General features: G+C 35.0%; 1 protein-coding gene across 1 annotated transcript in view; it reads left to right on the top strand.

Moving 5' to 3' along the window:
- Tbc1d8b (TBC1 domain family member 8B) overlaps positions 1-13,040 on the top strand; it is a 65,855-nt gene that overhangs the window by 17,746 nt on the left and 35,069 nt on the right. Inside the window, exons 4-7 of the mRNA XM_005076699.4 lie at positions 704-929; positions 1,723-1,963; positions 6,164-6,371; positions 6,969-7,133. Of these exons, the coding sequence (XP_005076756.1) occupies positions 704-929; positions 1,723-1,963; positions 6,164-6,371; positions 6,969-7,133 (840 nt within the window). The remainder of the gene's footprint in view (positions 1-703; positions 930-1,722; positions 1,964-6,163; positions 6,372-6,968; positions 7,134-13,040) is intronic.

Below are 13,040 nucleotides of genomic sequence, written 5' to 3' on the forward strand. Positions count from 1 at the left end.
GGACAAGAGAGGGTGATAGAGGTGAATTATGAGCAATGATGTACATGTATGGAAATGCCATAATAAACCCTGTTTATATGTATGTGTGTGTATACATATATATATACATACATACAATAAGAAGCTACAGAAATCAGCTTACCTTTAAATTCCTCATTTCTTAGTTGGAGTGAATTCTAAGCCCTCAAATAAAATGTGCATTACTCCAAAAAAAATAAGTGATATGGATATATTCTGTAAATGGTGTACTTAAAATCTTCAGCCCTCTTCAGTAAAGATTGGAGGTGACACAGAAGGTCCTCCTTTTACTGGCACTTTTTAGGACTTTCAGAAGCACATGTGTGAGTGCCAGGATAAGTGCTTCAGGAAATTATACAATGGCTTGGTTTTGGTGCACTTGTGAATATTCCTAGTGGTGTTTTCCTTTCACTGTCTCTTAAATAGGATTTTGAACAATGCCTTTGTTCATTCAGATGCTTGATGCCTACATTTGTGATAGCTACTTATAAAAAAAAACTGCTACAAAACTAAAGACAATGTGCTCATCTCTTCCTAAGAGAAGTATGCTATGCACACATGTATACATACAACCTATGTATATACACACATATAGATCTATTTAATCAATACTTAAAATTAAATATCAAAAGATTTTTGTTGCTAGGTGATGGTAAGTTTTCAGAAGCTATTTTATCTTTTCCAGGGACTGATTGCTGAAGAGGGAAAAGATTCTTTTGCTAAAGAAGATGATCCTGAGAAATTTCGAGAAGCCCTTTTGAAATTTGAAAAATCTTTTGGTCTACCAGAGCAGGAAAAATTAGTAACGTATTATTCCTGCAGTTATTGGAGAGGACGGGTTCCTTGTCAGGGTTGGCTGTATCTAAGTACCAATTTTCTGAGCTTCTATTCTTTCTTGCTAGGATCAGAAAGTAAGTGTCTGTGGCTTTCAACTTTCTGAATGACTTATCAACGCAGTGGCATTAAGTTGTGTATGCAGTAATGGGATTGATATTATAAGTAATTAAATTATATTCTCAAGTCAAAAAGGTTTCAACCACAGAAAGAATTCTTTTAAGGTTCTCTATGTAACACAGGAAACAACTAAAATGTGGATATAAAGTCTTAGACATATGAATAGCAGATGAATTTTAAGTGATAAGCATCTGGTATATAACCATTTCTACCTCATTAGAAGCTGCCCACTTGCTTTAATATGTGTTTTAATTCTTGTTGTAAACATACAGCATAAGCTAGTAGCCATTGTACCTCATACATCTCATTTTGCAGCCACAAAGAATCAAATGGTATTATTTATAGCATGTGTATAGCTTTTACATCAATGGTTTTATAATTAGATAATAACATATGAAGAAACAGATTTAAGCATCAAAATCTTTTTCTAATTCTTTAAAATGATATCTGTTACAAGTGTTGGGTTTATAACTCAGTGGTAGAATGCATGTCAGGCATGCGAAACAATCCCAGTACCCTTAAAAACAAAACAAAAAAATCAAGAACATATATATATATGTATATATGTATATATATGTCTTTAGAATCACTGATTATTATATATTTATGAAAAATGCTTCAAAATTTTAACTAACTTTGACCTCTAAAGTACTGTATCATTTTTCCAGTGGTCATGATAAAAGAAGTGAATTATGAACATAAATCAATATTGAAAATTTAATTGCACTTACTTACAACTCTTATTTGCAGTTAAACTCATTATCTCCTGGGATGCAATCTCAAAACTAGAAAAGACTTCAACTGTTATACTAACAGAGAGCATTCATGTATGTTCCCAAGGAGAAGATCACTATTTTTCAATGTTTTTGCACATTAATGAAACATACCTTCTTATGGAACAGCTGGCAAACTATGCCATAAAGAGACTTTTTGATAAGGAAACATTTGATAATGACCCAGTCCTTGATGATCCTCTACAAATTACCAAAAGGTATTTTAGTATTAGTACTTAACATTTACTTCTCTTTTCATCTATTATCTATTGGGATCGGGGCAGTTATGCATGCTAAGGTATGGACACAGAGGATAGCTTACAGAAGTCAATTCTCTCCTTCTACAATGTGGATTCTTGGGATCAAACCTCAGATCCTAATCCTTGGAAGCAAGTGCCTTTTACTTTCTGAGCCATTTCACTGACCCCAGTATCTACATTTTGGAGTATTGTTTGGCAGTAAGAATGGTATAACAGTGATTACCATTAAAAGATAATGTTTTATAATACATGATAGATTTTCTTTGGGATTGATCATTGATATATGTATTTGTAAGTTTATTTGAATACATTTGAGAACTGCTGCTCCTCCATGAAATTTAATTCTAAGATGTAATAGAAGTTAGATCTGGGATTTTTTTATTAAATAGAGTTTTTCTTAGAGTATGTCTTCGTTCTGGTTTTGATTGCTATGATGGAACTCCATGACCAAAGCAAGTTGAGGAGGAAGCGTTTATTTGGCTTATACTTCCTCATTCCTCAACATCATAGTCCATCATTGAGGGAAGTCAGGACAGGATCTCAAACAGGGTAGAAACCTGGAGGCAGGAGCTGATGCAGAGGTCATAGAGGGGTGCTGCTTACTGGCTTGCTCAGCCTGCTTTCTTATAGAACCCAGAACTACCAACCCAGGGATGGCACCACCTACAATGAGCTGGGCCCTTACCCCATAATTCACTAATTAAGAAAATGCCTGGCGGTGATGTCACAAGCCTTTAATCTCAGCACTTGGATGGTAGAGACAAAGGGATCTCTGAGTTGGAGGCCAGCCTGGTCTACAGAGTGAGTTCCAGAACAGCGGGGGCTATACAGAGAAACTCAGTCTCAAATAAAAAGAAAAGAGAGGGAGAGAGGGAGGGAGGGAAGGAGGGAGGGAGGGAGGGAGGAAGGAAGGAAGGAAGGAAGAAAGAAAGAAAGAAAAAAAGAAAGAAAGAAAGAAAGAAAGAAAGAAAGAAAGAAAGAAAGAAAGAAAGAAAGAAAGAAAGAAAGAAAGATGCCTTGCAGGCTATGTACAGCATCAGAAGTATCTGACTAGGTGGGAATGGGGGCATGTGTATATAATGCCAGCACTTGGAAGGCTGAAGCAGGAGAATCATTATTAGCTCTAGGCCAGCCTGAACTACACAGGGAAAGTTTAAGAGAAACCCAATCCAGAGTTCTGTGGATAGACTAGAATAAATGATGTTGAGGTTTGTTGTATACTAACTAGATCTGACTAGTCAGTCATTTCTCACACAGTTTCTAAACTGTTCCCAAAATTCAGGTGCATAAAGATTACTTTGTGAGTCTGTAAGCCGAATTTTTTTACTTTATTACCAAAGTGAGGTCTCTGCATTATTTATAAATGGAGCTCTTTCACAACATAGGAATGAACCAGGCACCCTGAAAGTGGGTGTCAGCTAGGAGGCCTGGACAGTCTATAGGGCCTCTGGCAGTGAAACCAGTATTTATCCCTAGTGCATGAGTGGGCTTTGGGAGCCCATTCCCCATGGAGGAATACTCTCTTAGCCTAGATACACTGGGTAGGGCCTAGGCCCTGCCCCAAATGACTTGACAGACTTTGATGGTCCCTCATGGAAGACCTCACCCTCCCTGGGGAGTGGATGGGGGATGGGATGGGGGTCATTGGGGGACATGGGAGAATGGGAGGGAGAGGGAACTAGGATTGATATGTAAAATAAGATTGTTTCTAATTTAAACAAAATTTACAAAAAGGAGAATTTAAGGCTCAGGGCTGGAGAGATAGCTGAGAAGTTAAGAGCACCAGCTACTCTTGCAGGAGGCCTGGATTTGATTTCCAGGAGTTACAGTCGCCTGTAACTCCTGCTCCAGGGGATCTAATTCGTTCTTCTAACCTCCATAGGGACCAAGTACACAAGTGGCAAACAGACATACATGCAGGCAAAACATTCATAGAGTAAAATAAATATAATATAGATAATTTTTTAAAGAACTTAAGGCTGGAGAGGTGGCTTAGCAGTTAAGAGCACTTAAATGCTCTTGCAGAGGACCTGGGTTCAATCCCTAGCACTCACATCAGCTAACTCATAATCACTTATATCTCCAGTTCCAAGAGATCTAATATGCCCTGATCTCAAACATCTACATGCACATAGTCCAAATAAACTCACACAGGTACACTCACATTCACATAAATAAAAACAATGTAAATATTCACCATATTGCATTATTCATAGGCATTTGCTTTTATAATTTTTTTCCTTGATTGACCACTAGAAACATTCTTTTAAAAATAATTTTGCCTCACAAGACCCCACACCTAGGTGAAGACATACAAGAAACTAATGACTGCTGAGAAAGGAAGAATTAGTTTTCCATGTGGATAAGCCCCTAATTGGTTACCGAACACCAAGTGGCCAGCCCTAAAATCATATGCATACAAGCAATACTAAACAGACTAAGCAAGTTGTATTTATGTGTTTATCATATATATGTGTGTACAAATATACATACATACATATATATACATATAATAAAGCAAATGAGGCTATGAATTTCACAGAGGATGATGGGATAGGAAAGGATGGGGTTGGAGGGAGAGGTGATACAATATTTTAATTAAATATAAAATTTGGTGACTGGAGAGATGGCTCAGCGGTTAAGAGCAATGGCTGCTCTTCTAGAGGGCCTGGGTTCAATTTCCAGCACCCACATGACAGCTCACAATCATCTGTAACTCCAGTCCCAGGGGAATCCAACACCCTCTACTGGATTCTTCAGATACTGTGTGCATATGGTATACTGAGCCATATGCAGGCAAAACACCATGTATGTAAAAATTAAAAGGAAAAATCCAAAATTGAAAAACATCATTTAAAAAGTAAATTAGTTTACCTTAAAATATGATCCAAGAGAATATGTGTCAATGAGGTGTCCATTAACAACTCTTTATTTAAATGAGGTATAGTAAATTTTGTCTTTATATATCTTTTACTAGCATACTGAAAGACACATATATCTAAATCCCTTTTTCTAGTAAGTTAAGAATAAATTTACTGAAAAATTCTTCAGATCACATTTTAAATAGAGCATCTTTATTGCTTCTGTTTGCTTTACAAACATGTGCTGTAGAATGGAAACAATCTGGAAGCACAATTGCAAGCATTTAGTATATATCCATTCATGTGTTTTATTACATAGATTTGAATTTGTTTGCAAAAATAGGGCTTAACACAACATATTTATTTTCCTTTTATAATAATATGTCCCAGAAAATTTTCTATCCACACAAATAGGCTGTGATTGTCATCCATTTAAGTAATAGTGAAATAGCCCACCAAATTACAACTTAAGTAGACTAAAGCTTTACATGGGTTTCTGGATATATCAGGATTATTTTGTTAGACATGATGAAGTACTACAGTTTCAAACAGCAGGTTCAGGAAGGCTGAATTTAGTTTCAATTTTGTTGGCTTTGAGTTAGAACTTGCATAATTTCCTTACTACTCCAGATGGCATTTGCTGCTTAGTGCCCCTTTAAAATCATGTTATTTAGAGCAACAGCTTTGAGTTTATGTATTTATCTGTCAGTTAACAAGATTCATCTCTGTTTACCAACTCCTGTCCTATGCCCAGCATGGTGCAAGCAGTGTTGTTTGGTTCTGCTCCAATTTTGGATGTTTTTAAACAACCATGTAAAATTTTGCCTAACTGAATCTTAATATTCTGTTTTATAGTCTGCTTTTCCTTTTTAAACTTTAATGCCACCAATTTGGATTATCTACTTTTATTTGTATAAGTGCTTGATTTTCTAATAACCAAATATGTAAATTACTGTATTCCAAGGTTGGTTTTAGCCATAGTAATACATTATTAGCGTACTATAATACTAGTCCCTGTGATAATCATCTAACAGATTATTTTGAGACCTGTATTGTCTCTAACTTTTATGCATCTTAATCTATGAATAAAATGAAATTGGAAAAAGCAATAAATTAAGTTATCAGGAATCTGTGTTATTTTTCCATTTAAGAATTCATTAAGAACATACTATTTAATGTTAATGTTTCTGCTTTATAGTTTATATAGATTAGTCAAATAGATATTGCATATAGATATGTGCATACTTTAGAATTTGCCATTTGAGCCCCTCCTCCCGTTTTCTTTTCTTTTCTACAGAGGTTTAGAATATCGGGCCCACAGTGAGCAATTCAAAGCCTTTTTTAGGCTACCCAAAGAAGAGACTTTGAAAGAAGTACATGAATGTTTCTTATGGGTACCATTCAGCCACTTCAGTACTCATGGAAAAATGTGCATTTCAGAAAACTACATCTGCTTTGCTAGCCAGGATGGAAATCTATGTAGTTTAATCATTCCATTACGAGAGGTAACATAAATTTGGGGTCATATAAGTTTTTAATTTATGGAATACCCTTTAATTCTGTGAGTTAGTAAAAAGCTCAGTAAATGTATCCTCTTAGCAATTTAAAATAATAATTTAAGTACAAAATTACTCTTCAAGTTAAAAACACTAGCTTGTGAGATATTTTTAAATTCCTTTTAAAAGATTTGCAAAAAGTAAAAGTGGGAGAAATTTTAAAAACAGATAAAGGTTTAGGATGACACAAATAAGCTTGATCATTCTGACCTTTAAGATATGGTTACCAAAATTAAGACTATCACATTTGATGTACTTGTTCAGAAATAATAGAAATAACTTTCATGTCAGTCAAAAATTAGAACTCATCACTGAAGGTTTTGTTTATCTTATCAATTTTAAAGGCCATGTTACTTTAGCTTTTTCCTTGAAAAGTGAAGTAACTTGTACTAAGGAGATTTGTATCACCATTAGCACAAATCTCTCAGTAAGCCATACCACAGACTGAAACTCTCAGCCATGACAGAGCAAGCCAAACATATACTATCTGAATGTGCCAGCACTAGGAGAAAATGTGATTCACTTCTTTGTCTTTTTACTCCCCAGGTCTTAGCTGTAGATAAAACTGATGACTCCAACAGATCTGTAATCATTAGCATCAAAGGAAAAACAGCTTTTCGTTTCAATGAGGTGAAAGACTTTGAGCAACTGGTGGCGAAACTCAGGCTCAAGTGCCGGGCAGCTTCAACTCAATGTGATGTTAGTACAGAGGTAATTTCTATAGCAATCACATAGTTTTGAAGTAAAGCTTGTATCTAGAATAGCTTATTCTTTCAAAAGGGTATCCATAGTAATTTTACTATTCACACCTATATTTATCATTGTAAAAGCCTAAATCTAAAGAAATTATATACTCTATACTATGCACAGAAGTAAAAATTAAGTACCTTCGAGTGTTTAGGAACTAATATTTTAAGAAATACTATAATTTTTTCTTCTTCTGTATGTGCTGTTTTTCAGTAAGCACACTTTGACTTTTAACTCAATCTATGAAGATTTAAGAGAATATTTGTAATTCTCTCTTACTGGGACTGGAGAGATGGCTCCATGATTAGGAGTACTGGCTGTTCTTACTAGCATCCACACTGGTTAGCTCACAACTACTTACTTCAGTTCCAGGGAGCCTGATGCTCTCTTCTGGTATCTGAAGTTATTGCATGCTCTTGGTGCATATATACAATGTGCAGGCAAACAAACACCCATATACATAAAGTGAAAATTTGAAATTTTTTTGTTACTGCAGATAGAGCAATTTTTAAACCATATTAAATATTTTAATTTCTAATTGTGTAGCTTTATTAACATAAGTATGCCCTAGGCAAAATAGTGACATGGGCATTTACTAGCAAATTACTAGGTGAGAGGAATGATGAGATGACTTAGCAGGTACAGGGACTTGTCATTCAAGCCTGGCAGCCTAAATGTGATTCCTAAAACCTAAGTAAGGATGAAAGAAGAGAACTAACTCCAAATGTTTATCCTGTGATTTCTGCACACACACACAGGAATAAGTCAGTAAAATCATTTTCCAATACTGAGAATGATTTTTCTACATGCCTTAAATTATAAAAATATTAGAGATAATAAATACTCAGAAGAAAGAGGAGTTAGGACCCAGTCTCTAATATATTTTTACAGGAAATGTAGACCAATTTAATTCAAATGAATTTTCAATTCAGAATCCAGGAGCTCTGTGTTTTTACATGTTTATAAAATGTTCCAAATTTAACTATTTGTGTTTTATTAAAGATTCAAAGGTAAATAATCAGCTTTGACTTTGCTTGTTAAATTTTTTATTTAGATTGACATATAGAGCCCTTTATCGCTGTAGAGTGAAGACTGAAATGCTAATTCAGTTATAATGCAGTATTGGTAGATTGAGACTTCCCTCGAATAAACCACAGTGTTTTAATATATGTGTGTCATCTCAGTACCAGGTGGAGAATCTCACATAGGCCATGAGGAGTTTTTCTTCCCATACTCATACTTTTTAGTGTTTCTTTAGCCATAATATTGCTTAGCTTGATGTCAGAATACCAATGAAATTTAAACAGTCTTATTCTAATTACTCTCTTAATACTCTCATATTCTTGCTTATATCAAATTTGTCTTATCCTATTTTCTTTCATATTTAATGTGTTAGATCCAGTATTCTGAGTATCCTTCCCTTTACTTAATGTATTTGCCCCTCTAATGTGGGAAGAATAATAAATATTTGTTAAAGCCTCACATGTCTCTGGTAACTGAGTATCCTCCATTGTCAAGAAAAGATTTTGTTTCAAAATGTTTACCATTTCTCTAGATATATAAGAATGCTAAGGATTAAAAAAAACCCAAAAAAAAGAACGCTAAGGATTTTCTTACCCATTTTAAGAGACTTTAATACAGATGCATAGAGAATACTTACTAATCAGTATCATTATAGCAGTTTGCATGGAAATATGTTTTTGAATGCTCACGTTTTATTTTCATTGACTTTTAAGTCTCTGTGTGTATGTATGTGTGTGTGTGCTCGTGCGCATGCGTGCACGTATGTGTTTTTGCACGAACACAAGTCTTAATGTTCATGTAGGTACCATAAGACAACTTGTGGGAGTTCTTTCTTTCCACCACATAGGTCCTGGTGATTGAACTCAGGTCATCAGCATTGGAAGCAGACACCTTTACCTGCTGAGCCATCTCACCAACTCATAACTGAAGATTTTCATCTTAGCAGTGGTGAAGAATTTTGACCCATTTTAGCATTATCTGCATATTCAATATTCATCATAAAATTTGTGAAGAGAAAGCCTTTTAAAACAAGAGATAGTGGGGACAAATCTCAGTGGTAGACTACTTATTTAGCATTATTAATATCCAGCATTAAATGCCTACCACTTAAAAAACAGTGCAATTTGATTTCTGAATAACAGAAATTGTTGCTTCAGTCTTTCATAGCTATAATCAACTTACCTAAACAATGACAAAAACGCATAGTGTGAATTTAATAAATTCAGTGAGTTTTATACTACAAAACTTAAAAATCTAAATCTCAGAGTCTAAATCAACAAATCTAAATCTGAGCACAGAAAGGACTTCAGGAATTTTGTCCTTTGTCATAGGACCCATGAGGACATAAAAATATGTTATAAGGGACAAATGCTTCCAGAAGTAATTGGGATTATGCATAAGCACCAGCTCTGTCAAAATTTTAACTAGATATCAATTACAGTGTTCCATGGTTTAATAAGTTACACTAAAACCTGGGTGCACGAACAGGTTTTTTTTTGGCTATTTTTTCCTCAATATATTTTTATTTAAATTAGAAACATGCTTGCTTCACATGTCAATCCCAACTCCCTCTCCCACCCCTTCTCATTTGTCCCTCCACAAACCCCCCAGCCCCCCACTCAATCCCCACATCATTCCCCAGGGAGGGTGAGGCCCTCCATTGGGGGATCTCCACAGTCCTAGGTCCTTTCCCATGTGTCCAGGCTGAGAGAGTATCCCTCCATGTGGAAAGGGCTCCAAAAGTTCATTCGTACGCCAGGGATAAATACTGACCCAAGGTCCCAGAGATTCTGAGGCCTTCTCACGGACACTACATTCAGGGAGTCTGGATGAGTTCCCTGCTGGCTTCTCAGTTAGTATGTGAACAGGTTTTATGAAATTCTGACCAACTGCTTAAAAACATATTAGTCTTGAATTTTGATGTGTATGATAAAGAAATATTACTAGATAGATTTTGAAGCTACTAAATATAGGAAAATTGGGCTCTTTTAGCTTATCTTGAGGCAAAGAGGCCCCAAGAGTAGAAAGCACTACTAGATGCCTTCCTTTATTTGAAATTGCATTACAAATAAATCATAAGACTAGAGAACAGTATGGTTCTCAACCTGCGGGTTGCAACCCCTTGTGGGGGGGGGTCAGAACCACCTTTTACAGGGATCATCTAGAACCACCAGAAAACATAGATATTTATATTATAATTCATAAAAAGTATCAAAAGTACAGTTATGAAGTAGCAACAAAAATAAGTTTATGGCTGAGGGTTACCACAGCATGAGAAACTGTATTAAAGGGTTGCAGCATTAGGGAGGTTGAGAACCACTGCTATAGAATGTTAAGAAAAGTAGAACTGGTTTTATGCCTTAAAGTATTCAGATAGGCAAATATTTTGACAGGTTATCAAAACATATGTAAATATATCTAATTAGTTCATGATTTTGTCTTAATTTCTACATTTTCAGTTATAAATATTGAGTTCCAGGGACACTTATTCTACATGATAGAATAATGTGTTATCAAACTCTGTAATTGCCAATAAAAGACGATAGAGCTGGGACCTCTAGCCCTAGCTACCTGGGAAGATGAGGCAGAAAAATTACAAGTTTAAGCACAGCCTGTGTAACTAAGGGAGACCCTGTTTAAGAATTAGAAAATAAAAATACTAGAGATATGTCTCAGTATTACTGCACATATTTGGCATGTCCATATCCCTGGATTCGATCCTTATTTAAAAAAATAAAGGAGATTTCTTTTCGTCAGGGACATTTTAATTTTATTATTAGTAATATATTATTTGAGGACTTCATACATGTATACAATGTATTTATCCCTATTTGTCCTTCTTACTCCTCCCAAATCACCTCCTAACTCCTCCCGACTTAATATTTTCTCTTTCTTTAAGCAGCTTACTGAATACAAGCCTGGTACTGGGTTGTTTATTTGACAACCCATGGCTTCTGGGAAGAACATTTTCCCTTGTGCTAAGTAACTCAGTGTGTGTGTGTGTGTGTGTGTGTGTGTGTGTGTGTGCGTGTGTGTGTGTGTGTGTCTGTCTGTCTGTCTGTGTTCTTTTGTATCACCCTCCCCTCACTACTTGAATCTCCCTCTCCAGGATTTCCCTTTCCCATTTAATATCACCTGTGTTCTACTAATTTTTCCCAAAGGCGAATTTAAACAAAGGAAAAGAATTAGTTACTTATTGCACATAATGATACAAACAGAAATAGTAGTTAAACCCATATGACTAATTTTTGTTTGCCTTAAGAATAAGGAAATATTAGCTAGAGACATCCATCTTTAGGTAAAGGCATTTGTCACCAAGTCTGACAACCTGATTTTGATCCCTGGTGGAAAAGGAAAGCTGATCCCACCTGTTGTCCTTTGATCTATACACACACACACACACACACACACACACACACACACACACACACACACACATACACACACACACAGAGTAAATAAATGTAATAAAAATTTTAAAGAATAAGGTATATTTTCTGTGACTACAATTACAATAGGTATTTTAGCTCAAGGGGAATAGATTTATTTCTGAGTTAGGAAATCAGAAATTTTATTAGAAATGAAATTAGCAGCCTATTTTAAATTATGGAGTATGAATGGGATGCAGTTTACAGTAAGCTTCTGGTATTTGAAAGAACTGTTTCTTTCTACTTTTGTCTTTTTTCTTTTCTCTTTTATAGCTCAACTCTGTCTCCCAATCACTTTATTGTGCTGTGTTTATAAGATATATTAAATGCATTATTTTATAGAAAAGGTTATACACAAATAAATATTAACCTTTACCCTATTTTTCCTTTACCATTAAAGCCATATCCTATTTCTAAAATCAGTGCTTGGTACAAAAAAGAAAAACTGGATAAAACAGCCTTAAGGGTACTTGCCATAAAAGAAAAAAACCTATGTTACATTCTAGATGGGGTTGGGTTGTGCTCAGATGACAAAATGTCCTTTCATAATTGTGAGCACCCAAACCCATGCCATTTGGAAAAGGTAGTATCCATGAAGTAAAAGTCAGAGGGAAAAAACAATTCGTAAGAATTAAGCTTTGTTCCTTAAATAATCTAATTCATTGCACCCTCTAACAATTCAAATGTTAAATTATTTCAAGCCACTGTCTTTGTAGGTGAATGTGATTTCATGAATACTTCAATGGTAGTTATGAATACAGTTAGAATACTTGCTGGGGCTTTTTTTCACTTAAGAACTTTTTCTCTTCTTCCTCTTGAATATTTTCCAATAGTTTGAATATATTATCAATAGATAATTGGGGCATCCATCAGATGGTTTAAACTAAATAATGTGCATTAATTGACATTTGACCTGCAAACATCATTTATTCTGTCTATATTTATAAAATATAAGATGCTACTTTCCATCTACCTGAACCATGGACATCATTTTTATCTTTCTTAAACTGGTAAAATTTGGGAGGTCAAATGAGTTTTCTTTTAAATCATTTAGGATCTTTGGCATTGTTAGTTTTTAGAAGCTGGTTAATGAAATGTATTAAAATTAAAAACAGAGGTTATAAAAACTACACAGAAATACAACTAACTGAAATCTGGGCAAGATGGTGCATGCTTATAATCCTAGCACCCAAGAGGCTGGGGCTGGAGGATCCTGAGTCCCAGGACAGCTAGAGGTGTAAGACTGTCTCAAAAACACAAGCAAAGCAAGCAAATAAAAACTGTAGTAGAAAACTAGAGCTCCCTGATTTTAAAATGTACTAAACAGCTATAGTAAACACCACTGTGATCGAAACATTACGATAGGCATATATAAATGTAATGTGTTTTTCGATTTTCTTTTTTTACTCTTTACTCTTTG

This window comes from Mesocricetus auratus, unplaced genomic scaffold, assembly GCF_017639785.1.
Source record: "Mesocricetus auratus isolate SY011 unplaced genomic scaffold, BCM_Maur_2.0 Super-Scaffold_100003, whole genome shotgun sequence".
Taxonomy (NCBI): domain Eukaryota; kingdom Metazoa; phylum Chordata; class Mammalia; order Rodentia; family Cricetidae; genus Mesocricetus; species Mesocricetus auratus.